The sequence below is a fragment of the Aplidium turbinatum genome, chromosome 3, assembly GCF_918807975.1.
Source record: "Aplidium turbinatum chromosome 3, kaAplTurb1.1, whole genome shotgun sequence".
NCBI lineage: Eukaryota > Metazoa > Chordata > Ascidiacea > Aplousobranchia > Polyclinidae > Aplidium > Aplidium turbinatum.
Genome location: NC_137474.1, coordinates 21374925 through 21391589, shown reverse-complemented (window position 1 = coordinate 21391589; position 16665 = coordinate 21374925). Strand labels below are relative to the sequence as shown.

Below are 16665 nucleotides of genomic sequence, written 5' to 3'. Positions count from 1 at the left end.
GATTTGCTAGTATATATCACGGAAGCCAGTGCAAGTAGCCCAATTTCTATCGACGATGAGTTACTTGCGCCAGATGTTTACGACTTCATTATTATTGACGGTGGAGTACTGATACACTCACTTTCTGGTACAACTGTCCAAGGCAAGACTTTTGATTCTTAGTTTGACAAGGTATTTTGCCGAGTTTGCCATAACTTGAACCGATCGACAAGAGTAGACATTGTCTGGGACCAGTATTGTGCACTGACGATCTAAAGAGACACAAGGGAAAAACGAGAAACAGGCATCCGACAGTGTTTATCTGGTACCGCTAAAATTCCAGGAAATTGGCAGAAGTTTCTGGCGAATGTTGATAACAAGAAGGAACTATTCACATTTCTGTCGAAGATAACAGAAGAAGAGTTCCCAAATGACAAGAATGTCTACAGCACTGCAGGTGATCAAGTTTACCATGTTGGGAACGGTCCACCAATGAATCAATGCAACCATGAGGAAGCTGACACGCGTGTTTAAGTACATCTCCTCCACGCCCTCTAATCTTCGTCAATTGGGATGATGTATACTGGAGACACAGATGTTGTCGTAATCCTTCTGAGTAACTTTCATCACATAAAGGCTCTGAAACCGGCAGCAGAAATTTGGATTTCATTCAAAGCGAGAAAGATAACCAAAATGATCTCCCGGAATACTATTGCCATAAACGTAGGCATGACAATATGCAAAGCCATGGCCCGTTTCCATGCATTCACTGAATCAGACAGTACTGTACTTCTTCCTTCAAGTTCAAGGGTAAGCGATCCTGCTGCACGTTGATGCACGAAGTTCCCTCCCTTATGAAGCAATTTGCAACTATTGCCGACACTCCATTCCAAACATCCCCAAGGTTGGAGGAAGTGGCAAAAATCTTTGTCTGTAGACTGTGGTAGCCACTTTAACAAGTCGAAATTCTGCCACTGAAAATGACTAAAATGAAACCGCCAACCAATCATAAGCTACGGTTTAAATGACGTAAAAAATCGCGAAAAGAAGATGATAGAAAGCAAATTAAGTGATGGATTTTTTGTCAGCTGGTTGGCTTAGGGGTTAAGGCTAGAAAGTAGTCATTTCATTGACCCGGGTTCGATTCCCACTACTGTTATTGCTCTTTTTTCTTCTGTAATTACCAAATAAAGTTCAAAACAAGCATTAACTCTCTGGATGAGTGCTAGAAGGGTCACAATTGGACGGTAGCCTCTTATAACATGTTCTGATTGGTTGGCGGTTGCATTGTAGTCATTCGCAGTTGCATTGTAGTCATTTCGACTTGTTAAAGTGGCTACCGTAGACTGTACTCAAATGAGGACAATGATGTTGACCTCGTCCGAATGAAGTTGTTCTCACAGACAACTAGGGACGTTGAGAGAATTCCCCCAACTAGTGATGCTTTGGATCAACATCTTAAAAGAAGTGTTTTCCAAGCAAGCATCTGGGCAACAGCACACATGTCCATGATGCCTGCATCAACCCAATTGACCAGGGGTGGAAGGAAGAGGACGGCAAGCTGATGCTTCCCATTTGGACCACGTTGCCCTTCCCAAGGATGTGCTCCATCTAGATGTAAAGTGCACTTGCACAGTTACCTGCTCTCGGTTCAAATGCGTAAAGACAAAGTTAAAATGCACACGTTAGTGTAAGTGCACATGCAAGAAATAGCTAGACTACAGAACAATTTTCAATATTAACATGTACTGTATATCATATACTATATACTGTACAATTATTACAATGTATGGGCCTTCGTTAATTTGTTAGCCATTTTCTTATTGAATGTATTGCTTCGAAGAGTTTTTTCAAGCAATTTTGCAAGCCTTTTGTTATGATTGAGTTTGCTTTATGACCCTAAACCAGGGGTCGGCAACCTTTTGAACGCAGCCTGCCAGTTTTCGAATTATGTGACTACGTGCTAATGTTAATGACTTATTTGCGTGCCAAACATCTTTTTGGTGCGGACAGTTTTGCCTTAACTGTCCTAAACTATAGGAGCTGAATCTGTATTGATGTACAAATTTTGCATTCTTGCGTGCCTTCGACTAACTGTGTGGTCTGCTCTCCATTGCTTCGCTATTTCGCAGTCATTCATACTTCTAACGCAGAACTAACAACAAAATTGTTACACATTTATTTGGAAGTTAACTCAATATAATAAAACATATTGCTCCAATCGTGTTTATTTTATTTTAACTGAATTAATCATAAATACAAACCTAGGTTTCGAGACCAAAATCACCATTCTAGGTTCAATAGTATAAAAGTTACGAGGCATAATGTGAAAAAATCTGGAAATTGGCAGCCATCTTGAATTTTGGCGGCCAATTTTTTTTTTTATCTGACAGCTTGACACTTAAACCAGAAATGTTCCATAGGCCCTTACTTTTAAGTTAGTACTAAAAACGAAGCTTTTGCATTAAGTTGAAATGAAATTGAAAAAATACAAAGGCATGGAACCCCACTAATCAGGGAAACCGTGTGCAAGCAACGTAGCTGTCACAACATAGCAGAAGAGATTTACCTTGGTGTTGGGTAGAGCAACGTCATCCAGCACTTCAGCATAACCGCGCATTATCGCTGCGTGACTAAGTATGTCATCACCGTGAGGTTCCCGCTCCTGAAGTTTTCGCATATCCTGGGATGGACCCTCCAAGATGATGAGGAAGGAGGCATCAGAGAAGGCTCTCCTGGGATCCGAACACACGTCGATGTGACGGAGAAGAGGAAATGCTAGATCTTCCATCTCCATAACAACACCTACACAACGCTGGTGAATAAATCTAGACCGCAGATAAACAACGACAGACGCGTGGAACAGCAAAAAATTTTGATGTTAAAAGAATTCTGATGTTATTGCGACAGTGACGTAACAAATTCTCTTTTTCGTAAATTTTTTTTTTCCTGGTGAGAGAGAAGATAAACCATAGATGGATGAACCAACCTTCAAGATCAGAAAGGTTCACTTCCTCGGTGTCGTAAAGATGAATAAAAAGTTCAACATCAGCTCCGAACACATCCCCGCTGACTAGCCGGGGGAGGACATGGTAAGCCGTAGGGTGAGAAGCACTGTGAATCGGAATATTTAAGTTACCATGGTGATACGTAGATAAATTAGTCCTTCAGTAAACTTCATTATAGAAAGAATATGTTAAATTCCAAAGTAAATAGATTTTTCGTAGCTTACGTGCTGCACAGAGCAAAGTAGCCTAATGTGATACCAACATTTGTGTAGCGGACTGTATCTTGCTTCAAAATTTAGATTATTATTAATATATATAGATTATTCACAAGGACTGGCGTGCAGTGGTTTGGTTGGTATTGAATCTTTTCCCCAGACTGACAAAGCCTTAATAGGTTATTCTTGGTAGTTTCACATACTTGTAGACTGTAGAGGCTTTTGATGCATGGCCGGTTACCGAGATTGACAGAGTGAAGTTTCCAATTGTTGAAGTGTTATTGCCGGGGAATAATTCCATCCATTAGGTGCCGCTGAATGGAGAGCAGTCCTTAGAATGCGTTTATCAAGCGCACACCCCGACACTCGAACCAGCGCCGTTTGATCTTGAAGCTTCTTCGTTCACGAAGTCACGCGCTAACCAACTGAGCTATCAGTGCCTGAAAACGATGTGTCAAAGTGGCAATAGGGTGGAGTGAAAGAAACTTCTCTTTTCAAATCAAATAATAATATGCATCAAAGTGGCGCATGTACCTAAAACCAACTTCTGAGATGGTTTGGGGTTCCTGCCACCTACATCCAGGTGGTTCATTAACCCAAAGGGTCAAGGAAGTCTGATTTCATGAAAACCTCAAAACTTGGAAATCGGCCAAGTTAGAATGTTGACGACTTTTGGCTTAAAATGCACAGAAGGGTACACGGCATCCTGTCGCGGCTGACCTGTCGCTCTATAACGCACCCAGTATGGGGCTAAGGGGGCTCAATCCCCCCCAAACCCGCCACCAAAAAGGAAGTTTTTGTATGTTTCCCATTTATACCTTTTGCTTACAGGTTAGATATGAATAAGTAATGGAGGAATAAGTAAAATTGTGACATCTTAGATACAGTACAGGGTCATCAATAAATTAACGTCACAACTTCAAACAACTGTATTTAACAAATGCAAGACAATTTTTGAGTAATAAACATATAATATCATTGTCAAATAAATAAATATTTAGGAAAAACAAGTTTTACGCAACGTGTCCACAATTTGCATCAATAGCAAGTCGGAGACGCTTCGAAAAGGACCTGCAAGAGTCACGAATAACTCTGAAGTATTTTAGTCCATTCTTTTTTCAGATTAGCCTTCAGCGCTTCCAAACTTTGGTGGTGTTGTCGAAACTTTGTTCTCCAGGTAAGACCAGATGCCAAAGTCTAGGGGGTTTGGGTCTAGGGATGAAGGAAGCCATTCTTCCTTGGAAACGAAGAACGGTACATTGGCTGGGTACATTGGCTGAAAGCCAATTTTACGTTCTCTAGCTCCATGTGAAGGGCAGAATCTTGTTGGAATGATCAATTAAGTTTTTCGAAGTCCCTCAAGAATATCATTTTGGTAGTCTTGGTTCAATTTCACTCCTTGATCCACAAAATTCAATGGACTCCTTCCTGATTCGATGACTGTGGCCCACACCATCACTGATGCCGCCCCTTGTCTCCGAGTGACTATCCGGGGTTCTACGTCATCATCTCTTGATCAAAGACGACCATTCTGACTGTTAAAATGATCATCATCAGTCGTTATCTCCGCCTGCGGCAGATTGCGCATCAACATGGCTTATTTGCTTCCAAGAGTGGCGATTTTGAGCCAACTCGCCCAGTGTCGTCAAGTGGAGTCCGGTTCATGATTGAATGTTGTCTTGCCATCGTTTTGGTTGTCTGCCACGTTTTCTTTTTCCTTCTACTTTGCCTTCTGTGCAAAGCTGATTCCGAATTGTGATCTTTTAGTGTGGCCGAACAGTTTTAAAACTTTTGATTTTATTATTGCTGCAATTGGATGTAGTTTTGTCATAGTTAGAAGATCTTCTATTTTTGTGTGATCAAGTAACCTTTTGTTGGTCATGATTCTCATGATGTGATTTTGGAAGGTAGTGAGTTTTTTCATTGTTGATGATGTCCAATTTACGCATTCTAGACCGTACAGCACGACTGGTAAAACGTAGGTGTTGAAAATTTTTGCTTTCAGTTTGATTGGGAGTCTATTGGATGTTAGAATCTTTTTGTTCTTTTCAAATGCTGCCCAGCCTAAGCCAATTCGGTGTTGCACTGCAGTCTTTCCATCGTTGGTTGCGTATAGTCGGTGGCCAAGATATATGAATTCTGGTACTTGTTCTATTTGTTTTCCATAGAGAGTGAGATTGAGTGTGTTGTTGGTTTTGTCGGTTGTCATACATTTGGTTTTGAACACATTTATTTGGAGGCCGAATTTAGCAGCATTTTTTGACAGAGCATCTAGGTATTCCTGCATTTTCAGTTAAGAATTATTCAAAATGGCCATATCGTATGCGTAGCTTAAGTTGGATATTACATGACCGCCGACAGTTGTACACTTATTTTCTGTTTCTGAGATTATTGCAGCCGCTACGATGCAAAACAGGATAGCAGACAAGACATCTCCTTGCTTAACACCTTTTATAATATCAATTCGTCTGGTTGTTCCGATGTCTGTTTTGATTAGTGCTTTAGAGTCGTCGTACGTTGCTTTCAAGAGGTTGATGTATTTTTTGTTGATGGAAGTTTTATCCAGAAGTTGCCAAAGGTAGGGTAATTTAACACTGTCAAACGCTTTTTTGAAGTCAATGAATGTGATATGAACGGGATTGTTGAATTCAATAGACTTTTCTATGATTTGTTCCAGCGCTAAGATTTGCTCGATTGTTCCTCTTCCTGGTTGGTAGGCTGCTTGTGTAGGGGGGAGGGATGCATATAGGTCGTGATTTACGCGTGCCGCAATGATAGTGATAAAGAGTTTGTATACATGACTGAGTAGACTTATTGGACGGTAGTTGCTGCAGTCGAGTCTATTGCCTTTCTTGTAGATTACAATTATTAGAGCTTCTTTAAAATTGCTGGGTATCTTTTTCGTTGTTAAATAGAATTGAAGAGATGAAGCAGTGCTGTGATTAGAGGTTCGCCTCCTGCTTTGAGGTATTCCGAGTAAATGCCGTCTATACCGGGAGATTTGTCATACTTTAAGTTGCTTATAGCATTAGATATTTCGCTTCTTAAAATAGATGGGATTTCGTCAGAGGCAGAGTCATCGATGAGTATCTGTTGCGGATTGTCGTGATAGAGTTCTTCATAGAATTTTGCCCATCGTTCGAGGATACAGCTTTTGCTCGTGAGGATGTTTCCTTTTGCATCTTTAATTCCCCAACTGATGTTTTTAGGTTTTGTTTTAAGTTTCTTTATGGCAGCATAATAGATTTTATGTGGAGGTAGGGTGTTGAGTACATCGATTTTATCTTCTAATTGCTTCATTTGGTCTTTTTTCACGAGCTTCTTCGACTCAGATTTAGCGATTTTGTATTGAGTAGATGAGGATCCATGTTGTTTTCTAATTTTATGTTTAGCTTGGATGGCTTTTTTAGTTTGTTGCGACATCCAGTTCGGTTGGTCTTGGTGCATTTTTCTGGGAAGAACAACTTCTGATTCTTCCCGTAGTCCTGCGGTTATAGCTTCTTGTATGGACTCTGGGTCTGTCATTTGCTGTAAAGTGGCATATCTGTTTTGTAAATTTACTTGGAAGTGTTCAGCGACTTCTTGTTGTTTCATAAGGTGGGGTCTCTGGATTGGTTTCCGCTTCTGCTTCTGAGGCCATGAGAAGCTTATTCTGAATTTTGTACGTATCATTCTGTGGTCTGATATGTCGGGAGTGTTCAAGGTAGAGCTGTTCAGGACGTTTAGTCTAGAAGACGAGGTGCGTGATAGGATAAAGTCTATTTGGTTTTTTGTCTTCCCATCAGGAGAGGTCCAAGTAAACAACATTTTCTTTTTCTTTTGGAACCATGTGTTAGTGACTTGAAGGTTGTTTTTTACGCAGAACTGGCCCAGTAGTTCGCCTCTTGTATTTCCGGTCGCTAGAGTGTGTTTTCCAATTGATGACGGGAATGTTTTATGTAGTTGACCTAGTTTGCAGTTGAAATCTCCCATAATGAAGAGGTGATCTCTTTTTGGTACGTTGTCAGTGATAGCTTGGATTTTGTCATATAGTTCATGGACTTCCTCATCGCGGTGGGATGAGGTAGGGAAATAGCACTGTATGAGAACTAGTTTTGAGAATTTTCCTTGAAGACGTAACACAGCAAGTCTGTCATATATAGGTTGGTATCCTTCTACAAAGGGAGCATAGGATTTGTGTACCAGGAAGCCGACTCCGTTAGATCGAGAGGTTTCATTACTTGATAGGAACAGTTTGTGATTAGAGGTGTTATGAGTTGTAATTTGGCTTTTCATGACTTTGGTTTCAGCTAGGCCGACCATATCCCAATTCACATTTTCGAGCTCATGGAACATTGTTTCAAGTGCGTGACTGTTTAAGTCATTGATTGTCCTTGGGTTGTATGTGCATAGGTTGAAAATTTGTTTATTTTTCTTCTTGTTTCCTCTGTTCACTTGTCTTACATCAGTCCGAGGCTGCTGATGCAAACCCCTGGTCGTAACTGTCACATCAGTCCGGGGCTGCTGATGTGCCCTCCTGGTCGACATGCGAGGATCCGGAGGTAGCCTCCTCTTAGTTGCGATACTATTGGTTGACATATTATTCCATGTGATTTCACGAGCCAATTAAAATGATGTTGGACATCAAATTTCTTCTCATCGCTGAACACAAGGTTTAGCAGCGTGCCGCCTCCTTCAATGCGTGAGAGCAGAATTCTGGCTCTGGAAAGACGTTTCTCAATGGTACTGCCATTTAGCAACTGTTTCTTCATGCGTTTTAATGGGCTCACCTACAAATCCTTCTTGAGAACTGTGAACATGGTTCCATAGGCCACGTTCGCTTCCTTTTCCAGTTTTTGAATGGATCTCTTGGGATTTCTTTGCACCTTTTCTCTGGTTGCTTTTATCAATTTTAAGTTTTGGCGCTTCGAGGGCGACTTTGGCCAGGTCGATTTTTGACATTTCCAGTTTCTTTGTGCTATTTAAGAGTTCTCCAGACCAACATTCTGTTAATTTTAAAGTCCTTGCAAATGTCACTCTGTAACTTGCCCGATTTGAAAAGCTCTACAATAGCCATTCTTTTATTCAAAGTTTCATTCATGGCCGATAAAATTTAGGCCGAAAAATATAAAATTAACAAATAATCAATTTTTTAACATTGCAACGCTAAATATTGATGTTAAATACAGTTGTCTGAAGTTATAACGTTAATTATTGATGACCCTGTATAGACTCTGTGACATATTTCATTTACTTAATAAGATTACCATAACAAAGGCTTTATAAAACATAGCTAAACATACACATAAAGTTAGCACCTCAACTTTACACAACCCTCACAACACAACTGAAAAGTGGACAAAGAGAAATGTGAACAAGAGCTTCGCGGATCACGCCAGAAGCCAACACGTCCAATGTGCACAGAGCACGCAAGATCAATTAAACACAACCAATCAAAAGAGAGAATCAATAGTTTTACAACATTCTCCTAAACTTTAAAATGAAAGCCATGCATACTAACAAAAACTTGACAATAACTAATACGTTAAACGATCAACGAGGCGTCAATCACGAGTAGATCGACGTAATGTTTCTGGTGTGACAACACTTCGCCCTTTTGTTAAATCGTCCGTAACAGTCTCAAGCCGTGTATCAGTAATTGGAGCGACAGCTTCTTCAGACGAAATCGGTGTATCATTCAATTCCGATGCTCCTGGAGGAGTTTCGGTGAAGTCAGTTTGTTCGGCGACTTTACTACTACTGGAAGTATTTTCTTCACGTGGTCATCTTCATCATCTGGAGCCAGGGCCAGAATTAGCTGATGGGGGGTCCGGGGGACTTTTAGATCGGGGGGCCGCCGAGTAAAAAAAAAACACCTCTACGTTTACTGTAGCATTAATCCAGCACTGCACTGCACAGCATTTTGCAGAAACTTCAAAGGCTGAAAGAAAAAAAAAACAAAAACACAAAATCACTTTTTATTTTTACGTAGAGGGCCCCTCAAAAGTCGGGAGACCCGGGGCACCTGCACCCTCTGCCTCCCCCAAATCCGGGCCTGTCTGGAGCACACACTTTGTCACAATCGGGTATGATCTCCAGTTTTTCGGAAGATCCCCCATGCTTTGTAGCTACTGTTGAGGTTCGTCCATGTGGATATTCTTCACGAGCGTAATGTGTATTAGGTTCAATAAGTTGTACTTCATCAACTAACGGGTCGTTTTTAGACTTTCATACATAGCGTTTAAGAAGCACCGGGCCTGGAGAGACTGGAGTCGACAACCACGAAGGCATTGAATATCCACTTGTAGATCTGCAAACAAAGTTAAAAAGTCTCTCATGTGGAGTGACGTTAGTAGCTGTGCATAAGAGTGATCTCATCGAATGTAGGACATCTGAAAGTACGTCCTGCCTGCACTCAGTAGGTAAGCGTTTCGACTTTAGGGCTAGTTGAATACCATTCCAAATTACGCCATTGCATCTCTCGACTTGTCCGTTTCCAGCAGGATTGTACGGCGAGGTTCTGCTTGTGGCTACTCCTCTTTCCAACAAAAACTGTTTTAGTTCCTTACTCATAAAAGAAGACCCTCGATCAGAATGTATGTAACCAGGCATTCCAATAACGATAAATAATGAAGTTAACGCTTCGATCACACTGTCAGTGGTCATACTGGGAGTGGGTATGGCAAATGGGAACCTAGAAAATTCGTCGATGACACACAAGAAGTATTTGTTACGATTACGAGTTGGCAGAGGTCTTTTAAAATCTATGTTCAAACATTCGAATAGTTGCGTTGCTTTCACCAGGTGTCGTTCGTCTAGGCGGTGAAAACGAGGTTTCAGTTCACTACACATTCTGCAATCAGCTACAGTTTGTTTTACATTGTCAATTGAATAAGGCAGATTACGCACTTTCACGCAGTGAGCCAGTCTTGTAACTCCAGGATGATTCAAGCTATCATGTATTTTGTACAAGGTTTCACTTGAAGGAAGAGCCCACGACATCCTTGAGAGAGCATCTGGAGCTACATTGTCCTTTGCTGGTTTATGCATGATGTCGAAATGGTATCCAGCCAGTTCAAGTCTCCATCGCATAATTTTGTCATTTTTGATTTTACTTTTGTGTCGTTGATCAAACATGAAAGTAACACTTTTTTGATCAGTTTTCAAAACAAAATGACGACGAGACAAGTAATGGCGCCAATGGCGAACAGCTTCTACAATTGCCTGTACTTCCTTTTCCACAGCTGGATGCTTTAGTTTTGAGCCTCTAAGTGTCCGTGAAAAGAAAGCAACAGGTCTTCCTTCTTGATTCAAGGTGGCAGCCAGGGCGTTCTCTGAAGCATCTGTTTCAATTTCAAAAGTTGCTTTTTCGTTTACACCTATTACCACAGCTTCGACAATAGTTCGTTTAAGATCTTCAAATGTTTGGCTGTTTCATCTAAAGAAAACGATTTACATTTGGTGAATGTTTGCATACCATGAGAAAAACGGGATATCCACCTGGAACAATAAGAAAAAAATCCCAAACAACGTCTTAACTCTTTCGCATTAGTTGGCACAGGCATTTGACGTAAGGGTTCCAGTCTGTCCGGGTCCGGTTTGATCTCACCTTCAGAAATTTCGTAACCAAGTATTGGTAACTTCCTTGTAGTCCAAATACTTTTCGCTGCATTGAGAAGGATTCCTTTTCTCTTGAAAACCTCCATGAACTTTCTGAGGTTCTTGCCGTAATCGTTTTGATTGTGTCCAGAGATAGTTATGTTGTCTAAATATGGGTAGACCCCTTCTAAGTGTTCTTCTTTGATGATTTCAGTGATTACTCGTTGAAAACAAGCTACTCCGTTAGTGACTCCGAACGGCAGCGTTGTAAATTGGTATAACCCGCCATCTCCTTTAAACGCCGTAAATTTTCGATCTTCTATTCGAAGAGGGACTTGATGGTACGCACTAGTTAGATCGACCGTACTGTAAACTCGGTATTGAGCAATTTCATTCACTAATTCTCCTATGATAGGCAACGGAAAAGCATCTAATAGTATGAATTTATTTATAGTTTGTGAGTAGTCGATCGATCGCTAACCTTTTCATGCTGTTTTGTCCTTTGACAACCACGACTTGCGTTCTCCAATGTGACTGACTTTCTTCAATGATTGATTCTTGCAACAAACGATTGGTTTCTCTGCGAATGAATGCCCAATCATTTAGAGAGTATTTTCTTGATTTCGTAGCGATGGGGTGACAGTCTGGGGTTAGACGTTTAAATGATTCTGGGAGATTAATCTTCAAAAAGGTAAAACTGCACACAGGCACAGAAACACTCTGCTTCTTCCCTCCATAATGAAATATCACACTTTCATGTTGAGATTGAAAATCTAATCCGAGTATGACATCCGCTCATAAGGCGTCAAGAACACCGAGCTTCATACCTAGGTATAGCCTACGTGGTTTTGGAAGGAAACGTCTACTGTCACATAACCCAAAAGTTTAGCGGAACATTTCGAAGAACCCAAAGCTATAGTGTTACTTTGTGGGACCAAATTGAGATTAAGGGACTTTACGATGCGAGGGTGAATGAAACTCTCAGAACTTCCGCTGTCAAACAACGCAGAAACAGTTTTGTTGCCCAGTACAACAAGGGCCGCAGCCTTCGAAAGAGAACTAGGAACAAAACCTTTGACAGATCCCAGTGCACATCTTGGTGCAGGATACTGTTTGAAACTTGCTCCAATTGTAGAATAAGATATGCAAGCAGATATTTTAGTTGGTTTAGTTTTCATAACATTGGCACTTTTCTTTGCACGACAAACATTAGCAAAATGTCCTAATTTCTGGCAATTAAAACAATGTGCTTCTTTAGCTGGACAAACAGATCTGCAATGTCTTGCTCTCCCACAAAACATACACTGTTCCTTATTGATAGAGGCCGACAAAGTGTTTTCCGAAACATCTTCCGCGACTGATTCTTCGGGATAGGTGACACTAATGGCGTTCTGAGTTGCATAACATTGCGAATCCTTTATAGCTGCTTCTAAGGATTTTGCTTGATCCTTCATCTCACTTAAAGTAAGCGTTTTTATTTTCTAGGAGCCTCTGACGGATCCACGAAGAATGTATTCCTCTGATGAATGCATCTCTAATATATTCGTTTTCGTATTCTTTTCCTGAGACTTGACGAAAATTCCAGTCTTTACAAAACTGTTGTAATGTACGCAAGTATGCGGCAATGGTTTCGGAATTATGTTGATTTCGAGTTGCGAGTACATGGCGAGCATACATTTCGTTTTTTGGCTGAACGAAAATTTGTTGAAGTTAAAGCTTAGCTTCCTCGTACGAAGTGGTATTGTTAATAAAGCGATACACTCGTGGAGACACATAATTGAATAGAACACTCAACTTGTTTAAATTTTCTTGGGGCAAAACCGCCGAGAAAGTCTCAATAGTCCTTATCCAATGCTGCCATGCACCATTCTGTTTCCTTCTCGCTTGGATAAATATCCAATTTGTCTAGTCTCAACACTTTATCCATTTCTTCTATTTATAATTCATTAAACTACCATTCAACGTTTTATAGGCAGAGAAAACTATTTCTCTGCCTATAAAATTGGCCGTTCTACCCCCCCATTTTATGGGGGAATACCCCCAAAATTCTTAAATCGGATGTAACTTTGGAACTGCTGGTGCTAGGAACATGAGTTTGGTATCAAATGATGCAGAATCATAATGTTTCTATCTGCTCTATGAGGATTTTTTGCCTTAATTTCACTAGAAAAAAAGTTATGACAAAAAACGTATATTCGACAATGTTTTGGACAAAACGGTAGCGCAGGCACAAGGTAATGGGTAAATGCACATGCTGTACTGCATATGTTGATGCAGGTCACAGACGACTTGAATACTTTTGCTTATTGCACTTGCAATAAATATACAGCATGGTATGCATAATGTACGGTACACACTACACATGATGTAAAGAATACAAGGGTTAATCGAGAGCATAGGCAGTGGTCTAATGGTACAGTAGTGTGACTGGAAATACAATATAGTGCTCATGTCATGTACACACACAGTAGCAAGTAACAACTTTACTGCACGACCTGGGGGTTACTAACTGGACTGTTCAAAGTGTAGGTGCATAAAACAAATACTGTAATTAGTAGACATAATTGGTGATGGGTAGACTGTGATCTGCCATGAAATCATTGTCAAGGAAATACCAGCACACAGATTGATATACTCCATACTGCTGCATGTGCTAGACTACCTGTACTACATTGAGACTTTAGCAACCAGCACGAAAAGGTGAACAACTGAACATGTCAATCTAGTGGGAATTCCTTCTTGCTGTTGAATTCTTTCATAAGTTGACGAGATCGCACCTTCTGACGAATCAGTCCATCCCTTCTTTCAAAACCAACAGCATATAAGCTTGCTTTAACAGTCACTAGGTTAACGTGACACTCCACTGCTTGGTTGTGGCAAGGATAATCCAGCCGCAGAGGTTTGTCAATGACATTGTCAAGCTGTTGATCTGCTAGCGATCTCATGATAGGTGGCTCAGACTTATGAACTGTGCCAAGCTTCACAAGTTGGTGGTATGATTTTGCTTTAGTATTAAGCTGTGGCACAAGAAATCTGCATATTGCAGGTGGCACGGCTGGTGAAATTTCCTTTCTCAGCTTTCGATTTTCATCTTCTGCTTTTTGTGAGGAGCCAACATGATTCTTGCTTTGCTTTTCCTGTGCTTGTGAACCTAAAGAATATATTTGTTGGCCTGCTGCTCTTCTAACTTGGCAGTCTTCATCACCTAGCATTCCAACAATGACATGTTCGGAGTGAGCAAATAATGCATTGCATTCCAAAACCTTCTTGGAAATCTTTTACTTCTTGCTTTGGGAAGATTTCTTTGCAATATGTTGAAGAAGTTTTTTGACACATCAGATAATTAATTGTGGTGTTTTATTTCAAACCAAGATGGGAAGCAAACCTTGATGCACTATGCAGTACTCAGACAAGATCATAAAAATTTTGGAAGGATTGATTGCATGAGTGTATTTACGAAGTAGCCTACAAGCAAGTGTTAGCCACCTTGAATGACACAATTCCCCGACTGACAAAAACTGCAAGTCTTCATTAACATTCAACATGCCCAATTGCCCAAGCACAATGCAGGCATAATCCATATATTACACTGGTCTACAAAAAAAGAATTATTTTTTGCTCCATGAACTTTGAAGACTGATTTAGAGTGATTTTGCGGTGCTGAATCCGAATCTGACCTCAGATCACGTCAGGTTTGTGAGATATGATAACAACAAATGGTTACTTTTGACAAAAGTGGAAGATTTGGCATTGCGTTCACCACCAACATATGCAGTGCTATAACGAATGGTTAGTGTTAGACAGACCAAAACAGCCTAAGTAAGGTTACTGTACAAGCATTGCCACAGGCCTACTTAATCCTTTGTGGTTTCATGCAAACCTTTGACGGGGGGGGGGGGGGGGTCAGTTATACTTTTAGCCTCCCTTTTAGATTGTTATTACTGCCTTGTTAATAATGTTGCTTTGAAAACAAATTGGTATCAAAATTTATATTTGGTGCATTTCAGCTACTTATGCACGACATGACCTGGATTTTTGCATATAGCAAAATATGTATGTGCAATAAACGCAATGTCAAATCTTCCACTTTTGACAAAAGTAACAATTTGCTGTCATCATATCTCAGATACCTGACGTGATAGGATAAATCTGAGGTCAGATTCGGATTCAGCACCCCAAAATTACTCTAAATCAGTTTTCAAAGTTCATAGAGCAAAAATCGTGTAGACCAGTGTTATGTTAAAACAAGGTATTTATGGAGTATGGGGGTCGACATTCCTGTATTTTTAACTGCAATGTGGAGCACCTAAACATTAATATTTTTTGCTGAAACTTCATATTATTGTTGTTTCAGTGAAACCTCACCATTGAAAAAAAATAATACAAAAAATATGAACATTGGGGCACACGACGCACCCTACTCTCTACCCTATAAATTATACTATAAAGACTTTTTGTACAAAAATGACAACACATTAAGTGTTCAAAAATATATCGACGGTCGAAAACAAAAAAGTCGTAAGTGACATTTTGAGAAATTCCCTTTTTTGCATTTTCAAAACCTATGCACTTAGGGTTATCTATTATTGTTTTACTACTATAATCACAGATATTAATGCTCAAAGTAAAAGCATTAAAAAAGTTAAAAAAAAAGAAAATTGTTTTTTTGGCCTTTTACCCCAAAGTGTAAAAATGCACTTACAACTTTTTTGTTTTCGACCGTCGATATATGGTCATACATATCGCCCAATCACATTTTGCTTGTTTTATGAAATAAGTTACTTTTCTTCAAATTGCTTCTTGCTTTAAGTACACGTTGAATAACTTTTGCGTCTCAGTAAGTGCTTAGTGAAAAAAACTATGATAGGAAATAAACAGTGGTAAATAAAAGTATCTGCAAAAGGTAAGATATACTTAACGGATGAAGTAGAAGTCACGCAAAGTCATCTAGCAGTGAGATGTAGCATACATGTAAAATATACGCAGAGATGGATATCCACTATTTTAAAATTAGTGCGCTACCCGTTACCGATACTCTGTAAATACTAAGTAAATCAAAGACTACAACACGGAATATCACGGAATTTCAATATGCCGATGATAACTGTGTAGCAGCACTGAGTGAAAACCACCTACAGCATTATTCTGAATGCTTTCCATCAAGCATATAAGAGGCTTGGACTTAGCGTCAATATTAACAAGACTCAGGTCCTCTTTCAACCACTTCTTAAAGATCGTACCAGTGCTCTGCCAGAAATCCTTCTCGATGGTACACCTCTAAAGAATGTGAAACACTTCTGCTACCTCGGAAGTGAAATTTCAGACAGCGTTGAGCCGTTGACCTTCAGGATGAAATACAACATCGGTTAAATTGTGCTAGCGCCGCTTTTGGAAAACTTCGCTCACGAATATTTGACAATCGTAAAATACGAAAAAGTACAAAGCTCGCCGTCTACAATGCAGTAGTTATCACAACACTACTATATGCTTCCGAAACCTGGACCACCTACCGAAACCACATTACAACTCTTGAAAGATTTCAACAACGCTGCCTGCACAAATTCTGAATATCAGCTGGGAAGAAAAAAGAACAAATTTGAGCGTGCTTGAAGAGGCTGAAACAACAAGCATGGAGTCCCGCATTGTTCAAAGTCAACTCAGATGGTGCGGACATGTAGTGCGAATGCCAGATCAGCGTCTCCCTAAGCAAATGTTTTACTCGGAATTGGCTAAAGGTAAGCGTTCAGTAGGTGGACAAAAGAAGCGGTATAAAGACTCACTGAAGAGTAATCTTAAAATGTGTAACATCAATTACACAAACTGGGAGGAAACAGCAGAGGATAGGCTGCTTTGGAGATCTGCCACCCATGAAGGACTTGAAGGTG

At 40.2% G+C, this 16665-nt stretch overlaps 1 protein-coding gene across 1 annotated transcript in view; it reads right to left on the bottom strand.

The window, feature by feature from the left end:
• LOC145766325 (putative malate dehydrogenase 1B) overlaps positions 1 to 16665 on the bottom strand; it is a 94249-nt gene that overhangs the window by 34391 nt on the left and 43193 nt on the right. The window contains exons 5-6 of the mRNA XM_082578012.1: positions 2969 to 3093; positions 2549 to 2784 (exon numbers count right to left, since the gene is read on the bottom strand). Of these exons, the coding sequence (XP_082434138.1) occupies positions 2549 to 2784; positions 2969 to 3093 (361 nt within the window). The remainder of the gene's footprint in view (positions 1 to 2548; positions 2785 to 2968; positions 3094 to 16665) is intronic.